General features: G+C 43.9%; 1 protein-coding gene across 2 annotated transcripts; it reads right to left on the bottom strand.

Moving 5' to 3' along the window:
* Positions 1-1,927: 1,927 nt before the first annotated feature.
* On the bottom strand, positions 1,928-27,284 carry LOC135375144 (medium-chain specific acyl-CoA dehydrogenase, mitochondrial-like). 2 transcript variants are annotated; one of them, XM_064607869.1, is made up of 14 exons: positions 27,089-27,284; positions 21,652-21,739; positions 20,520-20,617; positions 19,813-19,882; positions 19,430-19,530; positions 11,643-11,723; positions 11,439-11,569; positions 9,730-9,838; positions 8,255-8,326; positions 6,780-6,848; positions 6,569-6,664; positions 4,375-4,551; positions 4,233-4,304; positions 1,928-2,068 (listed from the first exon to the last, which is right to left on the bottom strand). In XM_064607869.1, the coding sequence occupies exons 1-14, from the start codon at positions 27,107-27,109 to the stop codon at positions 2,000-2,002; spliced, it is 1,254 nt and encodes a 417-aa protein (XP_064463939.1). In that variant the 5' UTR covers positions 27,110-27,284; the 3' UTR covers positions 1,928-1,999. The 2 variants fall into 2 exon arrangements, with proteins under 2 accessions (XP_064463939.1, XP_064463938.1); XM_064607868.1 differs by lacking the exon at positions 19,430-19,530 and adding an exon at positions 14,171-14,271 and having other exon boundaries at positions 27,089-27,278.
* Positions 27,285-27,497: the final 213 nt, after the last annotated feature.

The following is a 27,497-nucleotide window of genomic DNA, read 5'->3' as shown; positions in this document are numbered from 1 at the left end:
CCGCGCACACGTTATCCGCATCCGATCCGCTGAGCAAAAAGCACCATCCGCATCCGATCCGCAAAATCCGCACGTTTCGAAAGACGCGTAAAGACCGCCGGAAGCATGTTGGTATAATTTCGGATGCCTCCATGCTGTCACGGAAGGACTCAGTCATGACGACAAGCAAAGGTAAACCTTTCAACAAACGCGATATGGAGAGACTTCTGGAACGCGTGGAACGCTACCTCGTCGGTGCTCGCGCGGTTCGAGACGCCAGAATGCCTCCTCTCCAGTCTTGCCACCGTGCATGGTCAAAGGTGAACCCGAGCATGCGCTCGCTGTCGGCTGTCGGCGAGCAATACAAATAAATTGCTGGTGGAAAAATGACAGCACGCGGTATATCCGCTACTGATCCGCATTCCTGCCTTCGTATCCGCATCCGATCCGCACACCGCAGAAAGTGCTAAATTTTCATCCGAATCCGCAAGTATCTTGCGGATATCCGCGGATATCCGCTTCCATCCGCGGATGGGGCAGGGCTCTAGCTGGAACCCCGTTACTACACTCACGCTACTACACCGTTTCCCCATTCCTGGAGCTGTTCCGTCAACGAGAAAGCTACGCTTCCCGGATCCAGCATCAAAAATGTAGGGAAGGGATCCAGGAACGAACAGTTTCAATGAACAGAATGGCTGCACCACGCTAAGACGCACAAGAATCTTCTTTCCTTCAAAGCAGCGGGGCGTAGCTCCTTGGTCTGGCATAGAATAGCACGGCGGGCTCTTTCAGCAGTGCTGCCGTCACTAGAGTCACTAAATAAGCTACGCTTCAGAGTAACGACACTGAGGCAAAAACAGCCGCCATGTTGTTTCGGATGACCTCCAGCCCCACCTCTATTTTGGCAGTAGAAATAGATGAAGATGAAGTTCAGCAGTGGAAGAAGACAACACTTCGAGGAGCGCTAAATGGATGGCGCTGGAGGTCATCCGAAACAACATGGCGGCTCAGTGTCGATACTCTGAAGCGTAGCTTATTTAGTGACTCTAGCCGTCACCATCCAGGGTGATGTTGCATGCATCTAACCGACACTCAAACCTCAAACTTCGTCCAGACAGAAGCAGTAGACACCGGGCTGGAAACCCGAGATGGGCACCCAAAAAAAAGACTCCGAATGCTGGAACGCAAGACTCGAAAACGAAACAGAGGCTTCCCCTCACGTGCACTTGTTTGCATCCAGCAGGCAGACGACATTCGAGGGGGCACCACGTCTCAGGAAAATTGTCAAGTTTCCGAACATTTTATGTCTGCATTAGGCCATCACCCAGACACCAAAAGAATTTTCTAACTGTTCCGGGGAAATCCGGACAGGTGGCAGCCTCAGTCGCTGTTAATGGTAATTTCCTGATGCAGCCAACACGAAACAGCTGGCGGCCTTCTATAGAGAGTATCTTGATTCAAGCGACACCTACGAGAGTAACGGCTCAGATGGTTCGGAACAAATAGGAAGCTAAATGCTGAGGTCCTTGTTTTTTTCCTTTTGCCATTTATTTATCGAACACCTCTTTAATTAATTAATTAATTAACGTATTTATGATGCTACGTTTGTGTAAAAAAGCTGCAGCAATTATGCACGGCCAAATATGTAATAAAATGCATTCTAGTGTAGGAAGATTGTATCTCGGGGGTTTCCAATATTACTTTCTCGCCCTCGGTATTGATCGAAGAGGCTACTAACAGCATCGAGCAAAAAAAGAAAAACACCAAAGGAGTCCTCAGTAGTAAGGTATATAAATGGTACTAACCAATACTGTGGATACAAAAGACTTAGCAGAATAACATATAGTATACATAGTGTATATATCTGTGCTGGCACAGCACTTAGCATTGCATTGATAGGTTCCCAGTGTGTCAAGAAGTTGAGCAAATACAAACAGTCTAGGAAAAATAAAACAAATCTCATGGCATACTTTGATGCAATTATCACATCACCTACAAAAAGTGCCTCATTGGTATAAGCCTATTTGTAGTGTCCTAATAACTCCCTGCTGATGATAAGACGTTGAATCTGAGAGGTGCCTTCATAGATCTGAAAAAGAATGCAAAGAGAGCACATCAGCACAAGAACAGAACAAAGGGTTACATGGGCAAGCGACAGTTAAAGGAGTTGCAACACTTTGTGACCAGATTTATGCCAAGTAGATGTGAAAGACAATTATTTGCACTGATGTAAACCTCAAAATAAGGGGGACAATTGATGCGTAGGCAATTGCAACTGCAAGTACAGAAACTTGTCAGACTCTGACATCAGTGCACACTACAGCAACGGGCCAGGCTAGCCCCAAAAGCCCGAGACCTTCCCAGCCCACAGGCCGAATTTAGGCCTCAAAGTAATTTTGACCGTGGTCTCGGATCCAGTCCAAGAGTTATCGGACCTGAGTCGAGTCAAGCTTTTGTCAGGCATCCCTTCATATTATTTAATCTTCAACATTCGTTTTGAAGGTGTCTGGGCCCTTACTTTTTCTTTTTGTTAAAACACCACAACACATGCATCACATTATTCTCAACTTTACTTTATTGAGAATATTTCCCTCTCCACAGTGTGCAACGCGGACAGGAGCGAGGGAGTTGATGCAAACATGTTGCAACAAGCACGAACTGCATCAAGGACTGTGCTTGTGAATTCTAGGTCAGTGTGATTTATGCTGTATTATAAGTCTATCTCATGGATGGACTAACTGGATGGATCATATTTAGGGCCTGACTTTTTAGGGTTAAACCCGTATCCGCCCGATATTTACCCCCCGAACGAAATCTCTAAAATTCGGGTTTAACCCGAATCTACCCGAAAACATCCGGGTCTCGTGGCACACTCATAAGCGTCCATTAAAATAAAGTTTGATAACATTGCTAAACATTAGTTCCATGTTAAGACAAATTTTTAATAAACAAAAAAAAAATCACCCGAATACACCCGAATTCCTGACGACAGAATATGCTGTAACGGGATTTAACCCGAATACACCTGAATTTTCAAATGAAAAATATCACCCGATATTTACCCCCCGAATTTGGCCAAAAATAAAACCCGAAAAAGTCAGGCCCTAATCATATTACAAATCTGCACATGGAGCTGCGGGCCCGGCTTCAGAGGGGCCGAGTTGTTGTGAGCCGTTAGGGTCAGGTAACCCTCCGTGGTGCAAGATACTCGTGGCGTAAGGAGTGCTGTTGCTGTTTGAGTTATGTAAGCCAGGGGACTCTAGATCGCACACGAAGGGAGGCTGTGTCTGCTGTTACTATCATTCATCGAGCGTTTCTGCTGGGGCCCGCTAGGTGGCGAGCAGGCAGTTGGGAGAGGTGCATACCGAAACGGAAGGAAACTGTGCAGCATCTAGAAGTGCCTACTGTGTAACATTGACCCTGTTCACTTTCAAGCATCTAGGAAGTTTTCTGTGTCGGAAACAAAGGTGCAGGAATGGCGAAAACAAAGTATGAATTGATGCGCAAAGACACAAGGTCGACGCACAAAGGAATAATAATGAACCTAAGCAGGGTAGGTTCCGCCCCCCCCCAAAGTGGAGGAGCATCTTGCAGTTTTCGTAAAGGCTTTGGGGGCACAACAGTTACCCGTAACACGGGAGATTGTAAAACTGAAAGCCAATGGTTGCCAACACATTCAGAAAATGCAGGATATGAAATGCACTCCATGGGGCCGAAAATGATTGCCTCTGGACAGCTGACGGTGACGTGGACACATCAGACGATGACAATGACGAGATACAAGCGTTTGTCCGCTGCTTGTTCGCCGCATCATAGTCTTTTTTAAATACTTTTCTATACTAAATAAATACTTTTCTTCTTACTTTAATACTTTCTCATACTACTTTAATACTTACTCTTTTTAAATACTTTTCTATCAGAGAATCATTAAAATTAGGTTACATTCCGGGGGCCACGTTAGAATAGGGAAAATAAGGTAGGTCAGCTGTCTTCACAGCCTCCCCATGTTCCCTCTCTCCCCTATTCACCATGGAACGCCCTCACTACTCCCTCTCCCAAATAAGGTTGTGGGGGCAACATTTCAAGGTGGACAAACAGTTGAAACACAGTTTACCTCCTGTGTACTCACGCTGTTCGACACATTCGGGGCGTGGACAGACACTTTGTCACGTGGTTTCCCCAAACTTTACCCTCTCTCCGAGCACTGAGACGAAAACCATCCCAGCATATTAGAAAACACGCGGGTAACTCGCCTGGAATATCTTTGCATCACGCATCAGCTTTTCGACTGGGTATTCCGTGTTGAATCCATTTCCCCCGAACACCTGAAAGAGAGGAGGCTCTCTGCCGTGAGCTCCCGGGTTCTCGCGAGAAGTGCGAGCTTCTGGCACCTACCTGTACGGCATCGGACGCACACTTGTTTGCGACATCCGAGGCCAGGGCCTTGGCTATGGAAGCATAGTAGGTGTTCCTACGGCCCTGATCTGCCTCGTAGGCAGCTCTCATCCAAGCAAGACGGGACACCTCTACCCCGATAGCCATGTCGGCCAGGATGAACTGCACTGCTTGGTGCTGCATGGAGACGGGCATCCCAGGTGAGTGTGTTGAGTGTGTTGAATGTGCTGAAGGGGCGCGGAAATGCAAAAATTTCCTCTCGCGGAATGAAAGATGGCGTCTCCTCGACACTAACACGAAAGCAACAGGATTCACCCGTAGCGTGGTTATCGATTTATTAGTGAAAGAAACCACCGATTTATGCTTCACTTTTTTTTTTTTTTTCCTCTCCTTCTCCAGAGGTGGGACAAAGGTCTCAGATTGGTTTCCACAAGTCACCTCCTGTGGTAAGCGGACAAATTGTCTGATGTGACAAACGAAAGCCCGTTCCACGTTCTTTCGTTCATAAAACATGAACAATGCGATGGATAAATCTGTGCCTTCTGGGTTGGTGTCAAAATAACAATGTCTTTCATTTGTGCAAGGAGACGTATTTGCACATTAGTGCACCTTAGTGAGTGGCATTAAAAGCTCAACACAATACAATCCATCAATTAGCTCCTTCTGATCAAGAAACCATAATACAGGGTTACCAAAGATACAGTATATTACCATATTTCATCTACTCAATAAGAAAGGTCCGTACATAATATGTTACAAGTAATTGCATTACTAATAATTACTTTTTTGAGTAATTTTGCGAGCAATCAATTAGTTTGCTGTTTAAGTAATTTTTTAAGTAATTCGATTACAGTTTTGGGTAATCGATTACCGTGTACATAATCAATTTCAGAGTAGTCGATTACTTTTCGACTCATGTAATGAATCGAAATGCATGTATCGCATGTAACATCGCTAAGGCCCTGGGTTTTCCGCGATTCCACAGTATTTCACGGAATCTGGAATCCATCGTGGAATCCTTTGTTTGGCATGGAATTTCACGGAATCCCTTATTTCGCATGATGTTTCGCGGAGTTTTGCACGAAATTCTGTAGAAATCCAATTGGGTCGACAGTTGCTATGATGTCCAGCGTCGCAGGAGAAGTATTGCACGCTCACGCGAAGTAACGTCAGATAACAGCGCATGGAGCGCAAGGTTCCCAAATGAACACAGACCTTTAAACTGTTTCTCGCGTAGTATTTTGCACCATCGGATAATTCGCACATCCCATGTTTTTTTAGTTTAGCACTTAAAACGACACGAAAGCAAAAAAAAAAACTCGTAATATGCGCACCTGTGTTTTTGTGCGCGGACATCTGACACACGCATCTCAACGACCGTGGCGATTACCTTTCGCAACGCCGACAGTACTACCGAAGTTATATTTAGGGCCTGACTTTTTCGGGTTTTATTTTTGGCCAAATTTGGGGGGTAAATATCGGGTGATATTTTTCATTCGAAAATTCGGGTGTATTCGGGTTAAATCCCGTTACGGCATATTCTGTCGTCAGGAATTCGGGTGTATTCGGGTGATTTTTTTTTGTATAATAAAAATTTGTCTTAACATGGAACTAATGTTTAGCAACGTTATCAAACTTTATTTTAATGCACGCTTATGAGTGTGCCACGCGACCCGGATGTTTTCGGGTAGATTCGGGTTAAACCCGAATTTTACAGATTTCGTTCGGGGGGTAAATATCGGGCGGATACGGGTTTAACCCTAAAAAGTCAGGCCCTAGTTATATTGCGGTGAGTTTGTCTGATTTGCGCGCACTTTCGAGTGACGGTCCGCTGACGCCATTGACGGTACCTGTCACTCTAACCACGAAACGCGTAAAGATACAATGGACCCAGCGTTTCTTTCCGCAAACCTTGCAGCGCAACATCACGAGTGTGCGAACATAGCGCGCTTTCGGGTTCCAAGTGTGGATTACTGGCATCTTCCAGCACAGCCTTGACATATTTTGCCATTATATGAGCTGTAGTGGGGCGCTATTTTGCCTCCCGACTGTCGGTGGTTGCGCGGTACTTGGGGTACTTCTTTTGCACTTGGGTGCTCTTTTGTGTTAACTGTGGGGCTTTACTGTGCGACCTGACTGTGCACAGTGGCCATCAAAAAACAAAGCAGGGCATCTAGATAAGTACAAGCATTACCGCAGCAATAGGTGCACCAAATGTTTTTCTCTCAGTGCTGTATTTTGCAGCTTCATCTAGCGCTCTCTGAGCCAAGCCAGTGGCTGCAGCTGCAACCTGAAACAGACAATTACCCAGATTGTCGAAACTGAGAAACAAGCTTCTGCTACGAAATCGTGCCACAATATTACTGCTGCAAAAGCAGCAGATTAAGCGCCAGACGGAAACTGACCGGTGCTCTCGTCCTGTCAAAGGTTCCCATGGCAATTTTGAAGCCGTCACCTTCATTCAGTAAAACATTCTGAAACAAAGCAAATGTACAAGGGCACGTAATTATTCACAACAGTCAAACACTGAGACCAGGGACAATGGGCACACAGAGATAAAGTGTCAAAGCAATTCTCTCTTGCATTCACATATGTTTTCTTTCATGCTTCGATAAAGCAGACCTCATTTATGCCAACCGTAGAAACCTCTGCCTAGCTGCAGCTGGTTTGACTGCACTGAAATTGTAACAGCAATATTTTCCTTTTCAGTAAGTTTCAGGTAAGTTGAAAAGTTTGCAAACTGATATTTAAAAAAAAATCCTAGTGAATAATTCTCGTAGCAGGAAGTTGTGAGTAACTAAAAATTGCCTCCCAAGTAAGTTTGTGTGCATTCCTACAGACCTGTCAATGGGGGCAATTTGCGGGGTAAAAATCGGGTTTCACCCTGAAGAGGAAACCTCTAATTTGGGGAAGAATCGGGTTAAACCCTACAGCTTCAGGCTCTGACTATCTTCATGAGCAATGGCAGCACTGTTGACAGAGACTGCACAATGAGAATGCATGCTCCCACACGACAAATGCTGAGCATTGCAAATAGACTATTTCAAGAAATCCCAGTGCTGCTTGCACATGCTTTGCCACCTGGCAGATTACCTTTATGAGGAAGAGGGAACAGCCAATGTTTCGTTTTTGTGGGCTCGACACCTCATGGACTATCGGCCGAGACAGGAGAAACCGAAACAGTTTGGAGACCTCATTCCTGATAAGCAGGGTCCTATAGTTCAAAGCATCACCAAGCTCTCTGGCATTTTCTGAAGTCATCTGTTCAAGTTTGCGATTGTCTTCAGAGGGCGCATGGCAACTCTAGAGTCACGACATAGCGCACCCACATATTTACGCAAAAATACTCTATACTTAACAGCACGTGCATTATTTTAAAGCAAATACATAAAATATTCCTTGTAAAAAACCTAAACATCTCAACTGGTTTCCCATAGCTACCACATGAAGTGGATTATGGAACAGCCCATGTGTAAGTCGGCCCCCCATTTCCAGAAGGGAAGTGTACTGAAAACTGAGCTAGTTGGGTGGCATTAAACATCATAAGGCAGGAAAAAAAATCTACAACGGGGCAACGCAAGACAGCTGCCCCTAACAGATGTTGTTACAGGCACTTATCTCGTATTGTCCCATTGTTGTTTTTCTCCTGCCTTGCGGTATTTATTTCCAAAGAGAAAACTAAGGAAAAGTACTTAAAAGATCTATAACATGAGGGTTGTTTTCCAGAGTTTCTTTAATATACAGTAATAAGCTTGACCTATAGTTTTTGTGGCAACTAACAGCTGAGATATATGAGATGCTGAAGGCATAGCCATAGGCATAGCTATGCATGGAAGACATGCTTTGAAGATTCATATATCATCCAACTACAGGAACTCACCTCTTTGGGTACTACTACGTCTTCAAAAGTGATGCCTCGTGTGTCTGATGCACGCTGTCCCATGTTCACCTCCTGCAAGAAGATACAAAAACATACGAAAATACAGGTGTCATATTCCAAAACTTTTAATGAGCTGAACAAAACATAATACTTCTGCACGTGGATTAATCACTTAGATGGCGCAGTCCCCAGCCAGGCACATGTCCTCTCAAAGAGAGGCTCGTAATTATTAGATGACAAAATACCTAAAGTTAATTAAGAAATTTTAGGTTCATTAAGGGCTTCCCACAGCCGTTAAGCTGATGAAGGTTTCATGACACCAGGGGTGCATTCAAATAGTCTGAGGTGCGCCACCACATACGGCACATCAGAAGTGCCGCCATAATGGTGTGTCATCCGAATTTGCCACACAGGGCACACTCCGCGAAGTCTCCTCAGACACAGGCTCTGCTGGTGCTGTATGCTCTTACGCCAATTTTTTTAAGGGAGGTGTGCCATCAAAAAATTTAGCAGACGACAGCTTGTTGCAGCTGTTTTGTTTGAGCAAATAGCAGCATACAGTGAAGGCAAACCAGTGCAGAACAATTGAACCTCTGTATGCAATAAGGGGATAAGTCGACTTATCCTCTTTTTACTATTTTTGTTGCAATGACATCTACATACCAGTGTGCACCTGCCAATGAAAACTTAGGACCTTATTGCGATTTGTTGGCCCGCTACAGCATGATAAAAAAACGGGAAATGCATGTGTGTCAATGGGACGGACAATCAGATCAGGCCCCTTTTCTCATTTTGGGATTTTTCGATTATATCCCCTTTTTGCATACAGAGGTTCAATTATACTTGCAAGTTTAGTGTCTCACTTTAGGTATGCATCAGAACTTAAAATAATGAACAATTAGAATTAACAGTTAAATTTTCTAAGGAACTGAAAAATAAAAACAAAATAATGAAACAATTCAACTATTCAATTAGCAAGACAATTAAACAATTCAATTAGCAAAACAGTCAGACAAATAATTAAACTGTAGCAGGCCAAAAAACGTATAGATTTATTCGTTGTCGAAACAAGATGTCCAATCCGTTTTCGAAGTCACGAAACATATGTCCCACCGTCCTCGCAACGTTCAACACGCCCATTCCGCAACTAGGGCCCGCTACAAAACCATAAAATTAACACACACAAAAAAAAAGCTTAATTTCATCGGTGTCCATGATGAAATGCGAGAAATCATTTTCTGCTATTGCGTCCGATTCTACTTGCATGCCTCATGCTATGTTCCCTCTGGAGTCTCTTTATTAAATATATGTTGCAGATCAACAGTAGTAGATGGCATGCACAGTGCTCAGGGCCCTCGTTTAATAGATTGGCTCGAAGGCACACAAGACACAGTGTAATGGCCTGTGTGACGCGTCACTGTTCAAACGTGCCCACATATGTACAAGAAAGCCGCAGTATATGTTTTCAGCATTACCTTGCGGCCCGGAGTAAGTCCAGGTGTGTCTCTTTCCACTATAAAACCAGTAAATGCTTTTGAGGCTGGGCACTTGGGATCTGGGTTTGATCGTGCCAACACAAAGTACCTACAAGGAAGACGTGCCGAAGATAATTAACCGTGCTTCGTCATACTATGTGAAGAAAGATAAACAACAACCACAAACATCGTTTTGGACAATGTTGTGGGATGACAACAAACTGCAGTCTTTCGGAAATTGCTGCGCTTACAATGACGGCAAAGTCAGAAAAGTGTTCTCTACGGATGCCAGGTGATAAGCTCTGTGTTCTTGATTATCACCATCATTCCAGGCCAGCGTTTCTTGAAGAATAATAAAGCATGAAGGGCACTCACACTGGGCTCTGCATTCTGGTCAACACTGATTCAGAAAATATTTTGCCTACAATGAACTACTTCACCACACACTTGACTGTGGGTTACAACACTGGCCTGTACATTCACTGACCGACCTAAAAGTTGCCTCACAAGTTAAGTTTGTCCAATGTCGATCATAATATATAGTTTGAATTCCAACATTTTTATCTCACTGTTCCAAGCAGGGAAGGGTAACAGACGTATTTTGGTTACCGTTTCTCGGGGCTCAGAGCTCAGCTTTCCAGAGACCTGTCATGCAATTTTATTCTATCTGGGTTTTGAGATTACACTTAATAGAAAATTCATCCCCTGTCAAAATCTACAGGAATTCATGCGAACCCCTGTCCCATTCTGCTGCCTGTGGCTGAGACAAACATTCAGCACCAAGAAAGCTGACGCTCTTCAAGGTACACAGCATTCCGAGAAATCATACACTACATGCACCTTGCCGTATAATGTGCCTGTGCTCACAGAGAGCTTATTCATGATGATGATGATGACGATGGTTAGTATTTTTATGGTGCAGCAGCGACGAAGGCTATAATGCGCCAAAACGTTAAAAGGTTATAAGCTTATTCATATGACCCGAGAATCGTTCATGCAAAGTGATAGCATGTGCAGTACTGTGAGCATTATGAAAGAAAACACGCAAGCGTGCAGCAGATAGCCTCGTCCACCACTTATGGCGGCACCCAGCATCCACTGCGGAGTGGAAGTGGAAACAGGGCTGCCGTTCCTTCTGTTGCAGTCACCCCTCCTCCCTCTGACGACAGCTGATAAGAGGAAGTAATGGAGAGCGACACCGTTAAGACTGATATTACAGTCAGCTAGGGATTCCATCATAGTTACAATATGCTTGAACAATCCTGCTTGCTACCTTCAATGGGCACCTTGTTATAGAAGCAATCCTTCGATGTCTTTACCATCACAGTGTTTCAGTGACAGCTTGTCCGCTTACATTTGCTCATTTTCACATGCTTTTAACCATTATTAGTAGTAGCAAAGGGTGTCCATTCTGAACAGAAGTTTATTATCTAACGTACACTACCTGGACCGAATGCAATTGAAAGTAAAAAGAAATAAATGTTGTCGCTACCAACTGCCAAGGAAAGTGGACGTGATTCACGGCGCACACTACGTGCATGAAAATCATTATGCGCATGATGGGGACACTGGCACCAGAGCGGCAAACATGTTGCCATCACCTTGCGTGTCTCACCGCGGAGCGCTGCCACACGGTGGCGTGCTCCCTTTCATAAAGCTCACGACGGTATGCAGATACGATCCCGAAGCGTGAGACAACCATGCCTTACCAGTTGGCCACCCCTCCGTTTGTGATCCACATTTTTTGTCCGTTGAGGACCCACTGGTCGCCCTTTTTCTCCGCCTTTGTCCTAATGCCAGCCACGTCCGACCCGGCGCCTGGCTCGGTCACGCAGTACGCCTTTTTGTGAATTGCAACGTTTGTAAGCAACAGCCATTGTTCCTTTTGTGCTTCAATACAGTGCGACACTTACAGCCAGTAAGGGTTCGGAGATTAAGCGGCCGAGGTACTTCTTCTTCTGCTCTTCATTTCCTGCTATGATAACTGGAGTTTGCTGACGAAAGGAACAGAGAGAAAAGGAGGAAGAGAAAAAAAGTGATAAATGACAACGTCTACGAAGCGATACCAAAACAAATAATGTGTGTCCGCAAGGAGGGAGCGCTAAGTGAAACTAATAATAAGTGAACTAACTCCCAATATTGCACGTGAGTACTCCTCAAGCGGACCTTATTTACTGTATTTAGTCACACAACTGAGGGGCCTGTGTAATTAGTGCAAAGATGTCGAGACTTCTTTTTTTTTTCTGTTCACCTAACTCAACCATGACACTAATAGCATTTTGTGTCTACCAGCTCATTACAGAATGCTGGCATATGTGAGAGGATCACCCTGGTGTGGGGCATTATATATCTCGGTACAACTGTGAACACTAATGCAATTTGTGCTTCCGAAGAGAGACACAACGGTCTGATCATGACGTAACCGAAGAAAATGCCTGCAAACGCTGGGAAAAATAAAGCTTAACGATGCCTGTAAATATTTTTTTCTATCCCTGACAGGAAGAGGACAGCGTATTCCAGCAACATAGGAAAGCTCTGTCGCACATCAATAGAGTAGTAGACAGGCAGAAATCCAGCGAACCGATAAGGAAGTATGAAGGGAAGTGCCTCAGGACGAGAACCGCCGATATTTCGAACAGAGACTGTTCTTCTTCTGGGCCAAAGAAGAAGATGATGCCCAGTAGAAGAACAGTCTGTGTTCGAAATATCGGTGTCTCTCGTCCTGAGGCAATTCCCTTCATGTATCAATACAGCAGAACCTCTACGCAGTGAAGTTAACCTACTGTTCCACGTTTTGAAACCTCATACACGAGTTCCTAAAGGTCTTAAAAGGTTTAACTATCTTCACTGTGAGGAGGTTCCCCTATACCAATGCTTCGCTCCATTACGATCCAGGGTTGGTTACCAAAAATAATAGCATTTCCAATTCTGGTTCCAGTACCTACAAGATCGACTTTTTGTTTCTGTTTCCGCTTCGATAGATTTTTGGTAGCAGTTTCTGTAGCAGAATTTGGTTTGTTTCCTTGAGATTGTACAGTCTGTTCTTGGCATTACAGTGTTTGTTCCATCTGCCCCTCAATCTTGCAACAACACTGTGTAAACAGAGTGACAGACCATTCAACACAAACACTGAAAACCAACAACAACCGAAGACTTTTTTGTAATTTTGCATGGTATGTACCCTTCTTGATTGGGCTCAAATGTCTACAGTATGACTTAAATAAATAAACAGAAAGGTGCCAAGGATCTAATACATTAACTTGAGTTAAATTTAAAAAGAGGTCGAAGGAGGAATACGTCACGCGTAATCAGTATCCATTTCAGTTACCGTATTTTCACGCGTATTAACCGCGGCTTATGCGCGATTTCTTTTTTTCGCGGACGCTCTGCGGCTTATCTGCGGGTGCGGCTTATCTGATGGCTATTTTTCCCTGGTATTTTCCCCATACCCCGGATTAAACGAAAGGGCCGACAGTGTCTCATGTTTTTCGGAGCAGGACCGCCCTGCCAGTGCACGAACAATACAGAACAAGGGCGGGTCCACATTCGAGTGGACTGACCTTCCGAATACATTCCCCCACGCAGCTTTAACAAAAGGGGTGACAGTGATTAATGTCTCCTGGAACACCAACTAACTAGTCCATCCACGAAAAACACGCAACAAGGGCACAATCCGATCTTAGTAGAACACTAGAACTGACCCCCTTTTTTTATACATTATGCCGACACCGGAATGTGGACCACAGGGTTAATGGCCTTCCCTATGTTCTCCTTTGTCGGCAGACCCACAGGAAGGGTTCAATACACCTGACATCGGGATAAAACGTGGTCAGCTAAGCGTCAGTTCTCATTTGACCTGAGCAGCAGCATTCGTGGACACAGCTAGGCACGGCAGTTAGAGGTGAGGCATGGCCCCAACGCGGAGGCACAGCTGCGACAGCGGCTTCAAACTAAAAGTCGTCGACGTCGCGGACCAGTACGGGAATAGGGCAGCTAGCAGGGAGTACGGCGTCGACGAGAGTTGAACGTCTCTATTGATTTTGTTTGTGCATCACTGGTTTAGCGCACAAAGTAGTCGCATCGTATTACCCGCGGCTTATCTGCAAAAACATTTTCAAAATGTATCTAAAAACGAGTCCTGCGGCTTATCTGCGGTGCGGCTAATACGCGTGAAAATACGGTACCACCCTTTGGTGTCAGTCTATTTTTGTTCTCGCGGAATTCGGGTCGCTCACGTTTTTCGTCTCCATCACTCTTTCCGGTAACCAACCTTGTTCAGAATACGAATCACATATTGTTCATCATCAAAAACAGTAGACAACAGTCGTTACGCCATTTCAGATACAAATACAGCTTCCATACCACAATGGTCCACAGAGTGACAGTCTTTCACATGACTATTCTTAAGCAAGAAAGAAGTGACCAAAGCATGCATTCCTACCCCAAGCTCAGTGCCCGTTAGAGCCAATGCAACTCCCGAGCAGGCATACGCAAACTCCTCGACGCATAGGCAGCTGGCGAAACAGTCCAATTCGGGGCCACCTGAGCCGCAAAGGAAGGGAAGGCCAAGAAAAAAAAAAGTGAAAACAAGGAACATGATCCCCCGAAAAGGAATCTAATCAATCAATGGTATGATTAACAGATCGTAGGGAGTCTCTAAATTTAAAAGCGTGACGTATCATTTACGGTTCACATTCTTTTTCCGTCCTCAAACGATTCTCTACAGTTGTCACAAGCGATCCCAATTTTTCGTAAGAAAAATATTCTACTTCCACGCTAAGGTACCAAATAGTTTATTTATATTCTCAACGTGTTAATTTGAGCAAATTTTGTGAGCGTATTATAATCGCGCAGAATGGTGCTCGTGAATAAAGATGCTGATTCTGGAACAGGCAGTTAAAGAAGCATGTTTATGCAGAGTTTCATGCTCTGTTAGCTGGATCCTGATCGAACATACCCAGTCAGAGTCATATATTTGTGTTTAGAGACCTCTTCAAGAGACTCCACTAACCACGCGGCATGGAGGGTGGACACCCAAAGGTGCACGTTGACACCGGTAGGCGAACAGCCGTTGTTTATCACAGCCTTATGTATGTCCACAAATATGTCCCAAACAACAATTTCAAACAAAAATTATCTCCCCTGTGGCGTTGCAGTCTTGGCAGAAATAACTTGGAGGTACTTTGTGAGAGGAAGGACCTGACCAATCCCAAAATCAAGTAATCACGATTTTGTTTCAAAAATGGACAGTTCGAAGATTCACGAAAAACTGACCATGCGAAAGAAAACAAGTTTGCAGTACCTGGGTAATCTATGTCTTTCCACAATAAAAATTATGTATAATGCTGGTACTACGCTAGCATGATATACCTGCCCTGTCGTAAATCATTGAGTGAACGGTAACGAATCCACAAATCTTACGGATCTCAAATCTTTCGAATCTTTTCTGTAAAAAGAGTTTAAAAAGCCAAGAAAGAAAACTACAGGAGAGTGTTTTGAAGCAGAATATGATACATTTCTTTAATGAAAAAAAAAAAAAATAATAATAATAATCGTTCAGTTTCGGGAGAAAGTATTAACGGCGTAAAGTCATCTGAAATTCACAGAAGACTTCAGGCTCAGTATGGCCACGATACATTTAACTGCAGCAAAGCGTTTGAGTGGTGCAAACGGGGGGAACTATCGTGAAAAATCGGGTTTAACCCAAAAATGAAGAACCCTACATATACCCCATACACTCCATATATCCCACATACCCCATATACCCCATTACTTGAGACCCAGAGCAACACAACGAAGTTAAAAAATGTTCGTGATTTGTACTGAAACACAACTTCCCTGCAGTGCAACTTCGTTGAATATGCCATGAAGCAAGAAGCTTACATGTTTGGGGTCATTCAAGAGCTTGATAGATGCCCTCACTTCTTTTGCCCTGGAGCTCAAGCTTTTTATCAAATACTCTTCTGACTGTAAGCTAAAATTCCTGAGTCTCACCCCTTTTCTCAGGGTGGCCTTTCTCGTTGTTACGACAAAGACAAAGCGAAACTTCATACAGAATTCTAGTTCTCACTACTTAAGACTGCCAAGTTTAGTATTATTTTATTGTGTGCTGTGTAGTATTGTTCAATGCCTCCATCTCTAAAAGTTGTGTCCATTATGTTAGTTCTAGCTTGTCAAGCAAGTGCAGCAGGTTGCTTTTAGCGGGCTATAAGAAGCAACTTATTGCCTCACGAGTAGAGCCTGCAGTTTTTGTGAAAGATTTTTTTTCTAAATTCATAGGGTAAAAATCAGGTAAATAAACATGCACGCTAAAATCGTTTCAATTTGGGTGGAAAAACTTCCGGTATGCTAAATTTGTGGAGAAATCAGGCTCAGTTACTCAAACTAACTGTATTGGTTTGGTAGAAACTGCATTTGCTGCCAAACAAGTTGGTGCGCATCCCCATAGACGTTCCAGTAAGAGCAATTTTCTGGGTAAAAACCTGGTTTCGCCCTAAAGGGGCAGCCCTTCAATTCGGGGTGCAAATTTTGGGAAGAATCTCGTTAAATCCTAAAACTTCAGGCCCTACTCGTGAGCCTTGTTGTCATTTGCTCTGCAAATTAAGTTGCTACGAAAAAAAGCATCCTTCAACAAGACTGGAGTTATCCCCTACCATCATGCTATGTACCACAGTACACAAGCTCTGGTCCAACACTTTGATATCAAGATTGTCTGTTTGTTTGTTTGTTTTTCGAAAGTTTTCAAGTTAGGCAAACTATCATCCTGTTCTCCCATTTTTCATGGCTGTACTGTGAATCATCACAAACTGCTTCTTTTCTGCAACCGTTCCGTCGTTTACTGCATCCCCTTTAAGTGGAGTACAGTGGAGACCACTTACAACGTAACCGCTCGTTGTGCAGGACCGCTTGTAACGTGGCTTTTTCTGACCCCCAATATTCTTCCCGTGGAACATAATGTAAAGGAACACCGCTTATAATGGTCCATCCCGACGCAGGATACCGGTTATAGTGCGGTCACCACTGAAGCGTGAATCACCCATTGCGAATAATGCTTCTGTTACCCCCTCACGAGGAGGCGGGCGAGGGTGTCGTGCGAGGAGGTTGGCAGCAAGGAAAGTTTTCGACTTCGCTATGCTTTACGTCACCAGTCTTTGTGGCGCCACGGTGCACCTGCGACACAATGACGCCATCGATGCACGAACGTTCGGTATGGAACGTGGAACGGTCTTGTAGCAGACGACAGTTTCTTCAGCAGAAACTTTTGATGACTTTGTTAACGCGAGAGGAGAGGACACCTGTCGTGCCACACTAAATTTATACCTATACTTGTGTGGTATTTTTGCACAATATGAATTTTTCGGGAATTCTGTGAATTTTTTTTTTGTGGCATTTTTGAGCACCTTTTTGAAAGTACAATTCCAATAACCACACATTCGGACAATTCCACTATCATGACTTACTATATAACTGTTTGCCAATATTATTGCCTAACTCTTTGTTCAACTTTCGCCTTTCCCAACAACGACTTTCTCCTCCTTTCCGAGCTGTAACGCAAAACCACCTTCCGGCGTACACTCACTTCCCAAGCGTTTGTTTCGTATATATTTATTTGAATAAAATGTAGCCTCGTGAGTGAATGCAGTCAATGAGATAAGTATTTAAAGAGATTCAAACATTTATTTTACTAAAAACAAACTTTCGGATGGAGTCCATCCTTCATCAGGTGCGATACATTGAACACTTGGACACTTGAAGCGGACAAAGAAGGTGGTGAGGAGGAACTACAAATTCTTATTATTATTCTTATTAAAGAGGACTGCGGGCGCGAAAAAGTAAGTACAAAGGAAAGCGATGTACAGTAGGAGTGTTACCGGAGACAAAAACTGTTGAGAGATCTCAGGTGAGCGAACATGGTAAAGAAAAAATGGCTAGGAAGCAAGCGAGCTGGTGAAGATGATACATAATGTAAAAAAAACCCGAGACTAGGGAACACGAAGGGACAGACACAACACGAAGTCTCAAAAAATGAAGATGATGCATAATGTAAAAACCCCCGAGACTAGGGAACATGAAGGGACAGACACAACACGAAGTCGTGTTGTGTCTGTCCCTTCGTGTTCCCTAGTCTCGGGGTTTTTTACATTATGCATGGTAAAGAAGACTGCTGGAAGAAATATTACCCTGCTGGTGTTTGAGAAAAGATAAGCGATGGCAGCACTCGTGCCAAGCCTGCATTCTAACGTAAAGAAGCTGAGAAAAGGCTATCAGTTATTAAGAGTTTTGCAAAAGTGGAACATTCTTAAAATGAGTAAAAAATAAAAAATAATAATGGAAAAGTTCTGCAAAGAAAGGGCTGCTCGGCGGAGACTTCTCCGGGGGCTAAGTGAGACTGCCGCCCGTGGAAAATGCATAAACAATCCCCCCCTGCTATTCTCTTTCCCCAAATCTCTCTCTCTCATTCCTCTTCCCCTGCTTCTGAGGTTTTTGAGCATATAGTAGTTTGCCGATCATTAAGCTAGTGCTGCGTAACGAGAATTTTCCATGCGTTGTCCTTTTTGTCCGTTTTTTTTTTTAATTCAGTGAATTCCATAAATTTTTAGTGTGTCGAGACGTGGCTGTAGCTATGAGAGGCACACAGATGTAGACAGGTGGAGAGAGGACAGCTTTTAAGGAGTAGGGGCAGAGGAAGGGGAGTAATATGTGTCCTGGGCAAACTTCGAGGGGAACTGTGCCGACACAAAGTCTGGAAAAACTGACAGAAAACCCAGGGAAAACCTCAGACAGCACAGCCGGGGCCAGGATTCGAAACAAGTGTCAGCTCCCAGTCTCGACGTGGAAGGCGATCGTGCAAGCCACTATTCCGAACGAGCTCGTACTCTCTGTCCCAGGTACAGACCTTTCGACGGCATACCAGAGAAATAAGCGCAAAAAAGCAGAAACCCTACCCACAATCATATATGGAGATGGGACGAATCCAGAATTTCCTGAATCCGAATCCGGATCCGAATCCATGAAAGGTTCTGCGAATCCTAGAATCTTTCGAATCCTTTCTTTAAAAAAAAAGCTTAAAGACCTAGGGGCAAAAAAAAAACATTTTTACCGAAAAGGTGTTTTCAAGCAGAATTTGACATATTTCTTTAGTGAAAAACAAAATAAATAATAGTACACTTTCAGGAGAAAACGCACCCATATACTACTTCTTAAATGGAATTTATTTAACATGTTGTTCATCGACTACAGGAATTACATAAACTCTCGTGTCCGAGTACTTCCCATAGAACTAAGAAAGAATCGAAAGCAGAACCATGTTACTCTTAAACTTGTAATGTAGGGGCTTTATGCTGTGGTTCCGGCACGCACCAGGTCAGGCTAACCAGGCGTTCTGCGGACTCTGGAGGCACCAATTTTTAAAAAGAAACAAACAAAAGTGGTTGGTGGATTCGAAAGATTCGATTCGCCGTTCTGGGCACCGGGATTCGGATTTGCGAATCTTGAACCCTTGCCTAGCACTCGAGGATTCCGTTGGCCCATCCCAAATATAAACGCATAGGCTATTGTGCAAGTCAAAATCTAGTGCACCTGTGTGTGTTTATCTAAACCCCAGCGTGCTCTGGTCACTTGAGCCCACCACGCTCGTGGACCAGTATGGCAGAGAGCAAAGCAGAATCCACACACAACACATGCACTGCAAAACAATTACCCCAAGATCAGAAGCATCTATTGCTGTAGAGACACCTGTGCAACCGTATGCAAGTTCTTCCGTAACAAGACAATGGTTCGTAAGTGAAAGTTCGCTCCCACCTAGGAGACAAACAAAAAGTGCATATCATACCTGGCTAACTTTTTTTTTTAGCAACAAGTGGACAACCATATTTGCCTGCTCAGAGACCGCTAGCACTGACAGAACTGAACCCAGTGGAATTTGTTGATGTTGTGCATAACACACATGCATAACACACGTGCATAACAAACCCACAAAAACACAAGTGCAAATTGCCCAGAACAAAAAATGGAATGTTCATACTCGAGCATCGAGCATACTGTAATAAAAAAAGAAGCTTTTGTTCTAGTGGGACGACTTACCGTATGCTGTCGGAATGGCCAAATTCATGAGACCAAGTTCCCAGGCCTTTTTGACAATGTCCCACGGAAACTTTGGAGAAAAACATGGCAGGAAGTTAGCAGATCTACTTCTAAAGGGGCACAAAAGGGTATACGTCAGGAGGTGCAGAAATTAGGATTGCGAGCCCTGGGAAACATGTTCGCAGAAAACGTAGGAGTGTAGTGTGCAATAGAGCTTCCAATTTCGCACTCCACAAAAGCTGCTTCCTCCAGACTGCGACGTCACATCTTCCCCTAACAGAGAGGTGAGCGCTTTCTTTGTTCTCGCAGTTGTATATGGCGACTTCCCGTCCCGAGCAGTGGGCCAGTCTGTTTGCTAGCAGATGATTCTTGGCAGTCAATAACAAATTCATCAGATGACCTGACACCGCAACACGCGAGGAGCAGCTGGGGGAGATAACCGCTGATGTGCGCATTATTATTTTTAAATCATTTTCTTGGAAATCTGCTTGTCCCGAAGAATTTTTGGACTTCTTTTATGTCTCGAAGGTAGTATGTTCATACTACATTGTAAAGAAAATGCATGTTTGAAATGCCTTCCATGCCCCCTTTAACACAAACAAGCAAAAAGCTAGAGGATGCTCACCCTATCCATCGTCATAGGCACACATTAAAAAACTGGAGAGAGAGAAAGAGAGAGAGAAAAAAAGAGGGAATGAAAACCTTACCTCCCCAGTTTTATCATGGTGGGCAGCTTTCGGTAGGATTTCTTCTCGAGAAAATTTCCTCGCAAGCCCTTGGAACTCTTTCTGGTCATCTGACAGTTCTACAACACAAATGGAGTGATGTTGTAGTGATTGTAGTGATGTTGTAGTGATTTTGTCAACACACTAAACACACAAAAATACAGCACTTCTGCTGTATTTTTGTTTCTTTGTTTTTTGCATAACGTTCACAATTCAAGCTGTACGGTGGACAGTGAGCGACTCCAAATTGGCGCTCAAAGATATGTTCAAGGTCACCAACACTTGGTTTTGAGGTATAATTTATGTCTTGATTATTTAATTAATTTATGAGGCTCACACTTCAGATTTTTTGCGTGACGTTCTGGCATTACCGTTCAGTGAAGGGTTTAAATTAATTAAATTTGCGTAATTTGCTTGATCTTCAATTATTAATAACCTAAAGATGAACTTCTATCAGTCTAATTTGCTGAATTACTAGAATTATGTAGACTATTTGAATTCAATTAAAAATCAGCAAAATAGATTTTATGTCCAAAACATCACTGACCTCCCAATGGAGCTGATTCCTATTGCAATAAAGAGTGCTAATGCTTGCGGTTTCAAAGCTACAGTTCTGACTCCGTAAAAGCATAATTTGAACGAGTAGCTCCACAAGAACAATTAAAGGACGTAAGATCAAGTGTTTTCAAGGACTGTAAAACAAATTTAAGGATTTCCAGACCTTGAAAATGGCATTTTCAAATTCGAGGGTGTTCAAGGGTTGCAAAGACCAGAAGGAACCGTGGACTTTGTTAGCACAAAGACCATCAAGTAGATCAACCTGCCTTCGTGCAGCTCATATCGTCGTGAATTCCAGTGTTATTTTGTTAATTAAATTTTCATTAATTCGTTACTTTTTCATCCCTGTTACCTATATTTTGCATAACCTTAAGTTAGCAGAAAAAGTTTCGATCACAAAATTTCCAGAAATTCCTGCTTTTACAGTACTCAAAGTGTGTTTGGAGCATGGTACCTTGTACTGTACTTAAATTTACCAATGATATCAGGTACTTGGTACTTTACTTTAAGTACAACTACGGGGTGCTTTCCCCATCACTGATTGCTTGTCACTCACCAAAACAGAAGCCAGTATTGGACGCTGGTGCATTTGCAGACAAGAAACGTGAACAACATCTCTGAGCAGCCTTTACGAGGACGGACGCCTGCGAAAAAAAAGAAAAAACAAAGGACTCACATGAATACACAGCTTGGAAGGGGCTTCAAAGTGGACAATGCAGGGTCACTCAACTATAGAATTCTCTAGTGGCGCTTCAAAATGGTCAATGCAAGATCACTCAACCACAGAATTCCCCGCTGGCCAGAGAGTAGAGCACTGGAAACTTTATGACGAACAGCTGTCTGACAAAAGCTGCGCCAAACCTCACAGCTGTGCACAGCTAAGGCAGTGTTACATTTTGTGCAGTGATTTAGTCGTAGCAAATGCTAACAGAGAGAACCCTCATCTGCAGAGATTTACCAGGCAATAAGCAGCTAGGCTAAGCTGGCTAAGCTGCTTGCCGAGGCCTCGGCTCCCCGTTTGGCTATATTGTTGCTGTTCCGCCCAGCACAGCACATTGGCATGCACCAAGTTGCATCTGAATATGCATTTCAATTGGCTTTCCTCCCACACTTCCATGCAAGAGGAAATAAATTTGCGGGGCAAGGAAAAAAAAGCTCCACGGCAGGTGTACAGTAGACTGCAGGAAAAGATTCTGATGGGTATTTCTTGGTACGCTTTCCACCACTTTCTAATTCACATCTTGCCGATAGGAGAAACAATTAAAAAGTTAATGAGGTACACGTAATTAATTAATCGGGCACCATGAAAAAATTCGGGAGAATAGACCACGCGATTCCGCACAATAGTTTCCGAGCAACAATTTTCATTCGTCTGCGAAGCACCATGTTTTTCGTTAGACCCCGGTGCACGCCGGCCTAGACACCTTGTATTACGGGGCGTCTGCTTATAGGCGGAATCAGAATTCATGCCCCTCAGGCTCGTCCGTTCTGTCGTTTGTCAGTGTATCATTGAGTACATCAATCTCGAAACCCCAAAGATTTTTGGAGCTTCAAATATTTTTTCAGCATCTACTCTCTTAGAAATGAACATTACCGTAGCCAGTAACTTACTGATGAACGCATTTCTTTATTAGGCAACTTTGTTGAGGTAACGTGGAGCAAGTTTCAAATTCCTATCCTTCAATTCTGGCCCACAAGTGACACAGACCGCGCCCTCCCTCTCTAATCAAGTCGGTGATCCTTTATCTTTTACACGGTGCAAGTCCAAAACAGCCCATCCCCTTGTACCTTGTCACTTGTTTGAGGCGCAGAGGTCATTTCCTGTTACCCTCGCCCTCCTTCGACCCAAAAGTGCCAGAGGGAAAGAAAAATAAAGGCGATGGAGAAACAACATGCGTCACTAATCCTTCCTTGGTGTTCTCAATGGGTGCGAGTGTGACCTTCTTATCACTGTTAAATTGTTAAAGATGAATAGAAGAACCCAGGTATCTTCCCACCTTCTACACTGCACAATTCTCACAATGTTTTACGGTGTATACAGTGAAGGAACGTTGTTCGCGAATCCTGAGCAGGGATGGGCAGTATTTAAATACATTGTACTTAAAATAGTATTTATAATATAAAGACATGTATTTCAAATACGTATTTAAATACAGGCAAGAAAAATGTATTTATATTTAAATACCATTTTCAGCATATTTATATTTAAAATAGACTTAAATAAACATATCTCATTCTCCCGTATTTGTGGGCTTCTCCACATTATTAGCCTCTGGTGATGAAGGGTATGTTGCTAGAGGCTACAGGTGACTCATCCTCACGTGTTCGGGGATTTCCGTCCTTCTAGAAAACAGCACTATGCGCGAATGAAGGCATTGTCGCCCCCGTTGTTTCAGTCTTGGAAGCGAGGAGAGAAATGTGAACACCAATTTGTGAAAAATGTGATTCTGTACCCTCTTGTGATACTCGACAAAGCCTAGTGTCTAAAAGGAACCCTTAAAATGAAACCGTTAGCGGCAATTCTGCTCAGTCATTCATTGGGAACTCCGAGCAATGGCTGCAGCCCGCCAGACAATTTTTGACGGGGAGTTTTTTGACTGTCGTTGCTGAAGATGGAAAATCGATGAACATAAGTAGAGGAGGCAAGCAAGCTGGTGTATATGACTGAACGGAAACACCTCCTCTGTTCCACGCTGTTCCTCCTGAGGAACAGCGTGGGGGAGGGGGGACTAGACAGGACAGACAGGGCAGAAGAACCAACAACGACGACTCAAAAGCGGCAGATGAACACTTTATTCAACATAACGAAAGCGGAAGAAGCGATAACGAGTTCATTTGCTGGTTTTGAGTTGTCATCGGTTCTTGTCCCCTGTCTGTCCAGTCTAGACCTCCTCCCCCCCACACAACCAAAATATTTCTTTTCTCGCATTGAACCGAAATGGAAGTGAACCTAGATAAATTTAGGCAGTTACTGGTTTGCGAAACGGTCCACATGTAATGTGCGTGTGAGAGATCAGAAACACAATTTACACAGCAGACTGAGCCGCGTTGCCAAGAAAATTCGAAACCGAAACTGAACAAAACAAAACCACAATCCAAGTGAGCGAGGTATTTCCTCCTCGCAGCTATTGCATCCATTCAGTTGTGTTAGTTTTGAGGTCGTCCCTTGCCCCTCCCGTGCTGCTCCAGTCCCGAATGTCCCGTTCAACCCGTCGCTCCCTCCTGCCTCACCTCCCACTGACCCCAATCCGAGCGAAAGAACGGCACATGCGGCGGTCTTGGTCAGTGGAAGAAAACCTTCCCAGAGGGCAGCTGAGAGGGTTGGGGGGTCTCAGACAAAGGGCCGCCCCCTCTTCGCGACCGGGTCAACACACTTGTGAACATCATTTCCATATATAACTTCACTGGTGACTTACGGTTACACTTTTACACAGTAACTTGCAATAAGTTTTTTTGTGTCGGGCAGGGAAAGGTAACGGTAACGAAAACAGAGACGATATATTACCAAAATTGGAGATGGTAACGATTACGGAAACGCATACGTACCACGGTCCTCCATTACCGGATACAGAAACGGAAATTATCGTCCGGTATTGAATTCGGGTAATGACTATTCCTGTTGTGCGATGGAATTTGAGTGACTTTCAATTTTTGTTTTTGTATTTTGATGACTCCATTCCCTGTAATGCTCTAAATACTACACGTGAAACAAAGCGCAATATCGGATCTCGAGGGTGCATCCCTCGCTTAACTAGTCCCATTCGTCATAACTCCATGACACGAACACATGCCTCTACTCCACCATAGCACGAGTATGACAGCCTACGATTTTTAGTTATGCATTTTTTTGCTTTTTTTTTTCATTTCATTGTGACTATGGCAGTATTATTTACTACTCAGAAAGTCCACTTATGAATGTGATACTGGATGAAGGCTACGTCGATCTTGAGTTGCTGGACTCAAGGTGACTGAAGACATGTTCCTACGTTTGTTTAATATATATCTTGCAAGATGTGTGCATCCCAACGACGTAAAATTACTTGTGTAGTGTGTACGAATGACACCGAAACAGCACTTGGGTAAAACAGGGTGCTGACAGAGCCGGACGGGACGTCCTCCCGCAGCTTTGTAACAGCCTTTCCATCACCGGAAACGGTAACGAAAACGAAATTGAACGGCTGGTACAGGTTGGGACAAAAGTTTACGGAACACGCGAGCGGTGTATTTTCTCCACGGTACGACACCCTAGCGGCAAGCGGAAGCTGGCGAAATCAGGCCAGTTCACTGCCTCAGAGGGGTGAACGACTGCGCTCTTAACGACACACAGCGGTAGTTTCGGTATGATTACTGTTGCGTGTGCCGCGAAGTGAGTTAGATTTTACTGTTGTGCTCGCCAACAACACGTGATTCAACGATTGCTGAGACAGGGAGCTCGTCGCCATCGTCGTGATAACAAGGATGAATCATGGTGGCAACACTTTACGGTGTATTGCTTTTATTGGAAAGCCATGATATGTAGACAAGAGAAAGAAAGATATCTTGTAAACAGTTGCTTTATTATGGACGACGCGTGACGAGCTGATAAACAAGTGACGCTGACATTGATAGATTGATAAACAACTGACGTTAGTCACGAGTTGTTGACGAGCACAACAGTTACATCCAACTCACTTCGCGGGCACTTACAACAGTAATCATACTGAAACTACCGCTGTGTGTCGCCAAGAGCGCAGTCATCCACCCCTCTGAGGCAGTGAACTGGCCTGATTTCGCCAGCTTCCGCTTGCCGCTAGGGTGTCGTACCAAAGAAAAAGTACGTCGCTCGCGTGTTCCGTAAACTTTTGTCCCAACCTGTACCGGAAACGGATAACGGAAACGAAAATATGTCCGTTACCCTCCCCTGGTGTCGAGTAACTTTCTAATCTGCACCAAGACGAGCACCAAGCTGGGACCTGCATGTGGCTCATCGCAACGCATTGTCCAAGATGCAGGGGCGTGTTTCGACACACGTTACTTTCATTCATGCTGAGGTAAATAAATTACCAAATATCCCTCGTATAACGTATGCTGGTGCATAATCACCGAGGACATTCTTTCAGAAGCTTTTTATCCTAGCCACAGAAGTGATGCACCTCTCGCTATGGAAGGAAAAACTGATACACGGAAACGACTGCAAACCCTCATGGTAATCAAAACGTCACAGTAGGAACTGAAGGCCAAAGTAGGTGATACACCAAAGATAAGCTGTAAAGAGACAAAAGTCCACTACGAGCAAGCATCCCTGAAACATGAGATAAGAAGGAAAAATGATGGCATTAGCGAAAATGCACGTGAGACACGCACACATCTGTAAATACAAAATGTAATACAAAATCATGAACAATGATTTTCAGGCTTGAGGAGTACTATACGAGAATCGTGAAACAACAGCATTTTAACGAGGCTGGACAACATTACAGTGAAAACAACGTCAAAGTAAAGTATCGAAGCCTATATATCATAGGGTGACAATTTTCGGGTTAAATACATTTCACAAAATACAGGGTTACGAACAAAAAAAAACACAATAGGCTATGTTTTAATATCGAATTCCGGGTGAGATCAGATGGTACTGGATTAAGTTAAAAATAATAAGTTTTGGCTAACACCGCACAGGACCAGAGTGCTTGCATGTTTAGCCAACGGGTTCAGCTCTGCAACTCACACCGTTGTACGGGGCTGTAGTAATACTTGTATTTTACGTATCTGATGCATGTTTGTCGCAGAAAGTGCATCAAACTGAAGTGCCGAACCCTACGCATGGATACACCCGATGTTATGTCATACGCATGCCTCAGGTCGGGGCAAATATATAGTCATTTACCCTTGCGGTACGTGTAATGACTACTTTTTGACGATATTTTGTATTTACATGAATTTCCAGGATAGGCCCCAACAGAGCGACAACATCCTGAATGGCAGACAACGCACGCGACCCATTACACATGACTCACCTTGGTCAAAGGTGTGTTCATATTTCGGCGCTTTCGGCACCCAACAGAGAACAATACGCTCGCGAACAACACGCACCAACGTCCGACGTTCAAGGAAAACTGAAACAACACAACACGGCAAAACAAAGCTAAAAAAAAAAGCACGAGACGAGCACCCAACGTAGCCAGACGGCCAGACCAGCCAGACGACGGATTAGGTCCAAGGCGGAGGATTTCCCGCCTTGTATTGTAGAGTGGGATTTCCTTCGGGCTTGCTATATGCGTGAAGTGCGTGAATCTGGCGCTCTGGCTTTTTTGCCGCCTTTGCATAATAAGCACTGATAATAAGCAGAGCCGTTTTGATAATAAGAAAAATTATGCGCCCCCTGGCTTTATGTTAGGTTGATCAGTGGGTTGATCATTCGGCAAT

The sequence above is a fragment of the Ornithodoros turicata genome, unplaced genomic scaffold (genome assembly GCF_037126465.1).
Source record: "Ornithodoros turicata isolate Travis unplaced genomic scaffold, ASM3712646v1 ctg00000829.1, whole genome shotgun sequence".
In the NCBI taxonomy this organism is placed as follows: domain Eukaryota; kingdom Metazoa; phylum Arthropoda; class Arachnida; order Ixodida; family Argasidae; genus Ornithodoros; species Ornithodoros turicata.
This window is presented reverse-complemented; position numbering and strand designations above follow the sequence as displayed.

Bases quoted from the DNA above. Each gene is read 5' to 3' on its own strand.
- LOC135375144 (XM_064607869.1), bottom strand. From the start codon at position 27,109: ATGAACACACCTTTGACCAAG. The intron at 19,531-19,812 runs GTAAGTCGTCCC...TTTGTCTCCTAG, and splicing joins GGCCATTCCGACAGCATACG to GTGGGAGCGAACTTTCACTT. The intron at 8,327-9,729 runs GTAATGCTGAAA...ATCTTCTTGCAG, and splicing joins GACTTACTCCGGGCCGCAAG to GAGGTGAACATGGGACAGCG.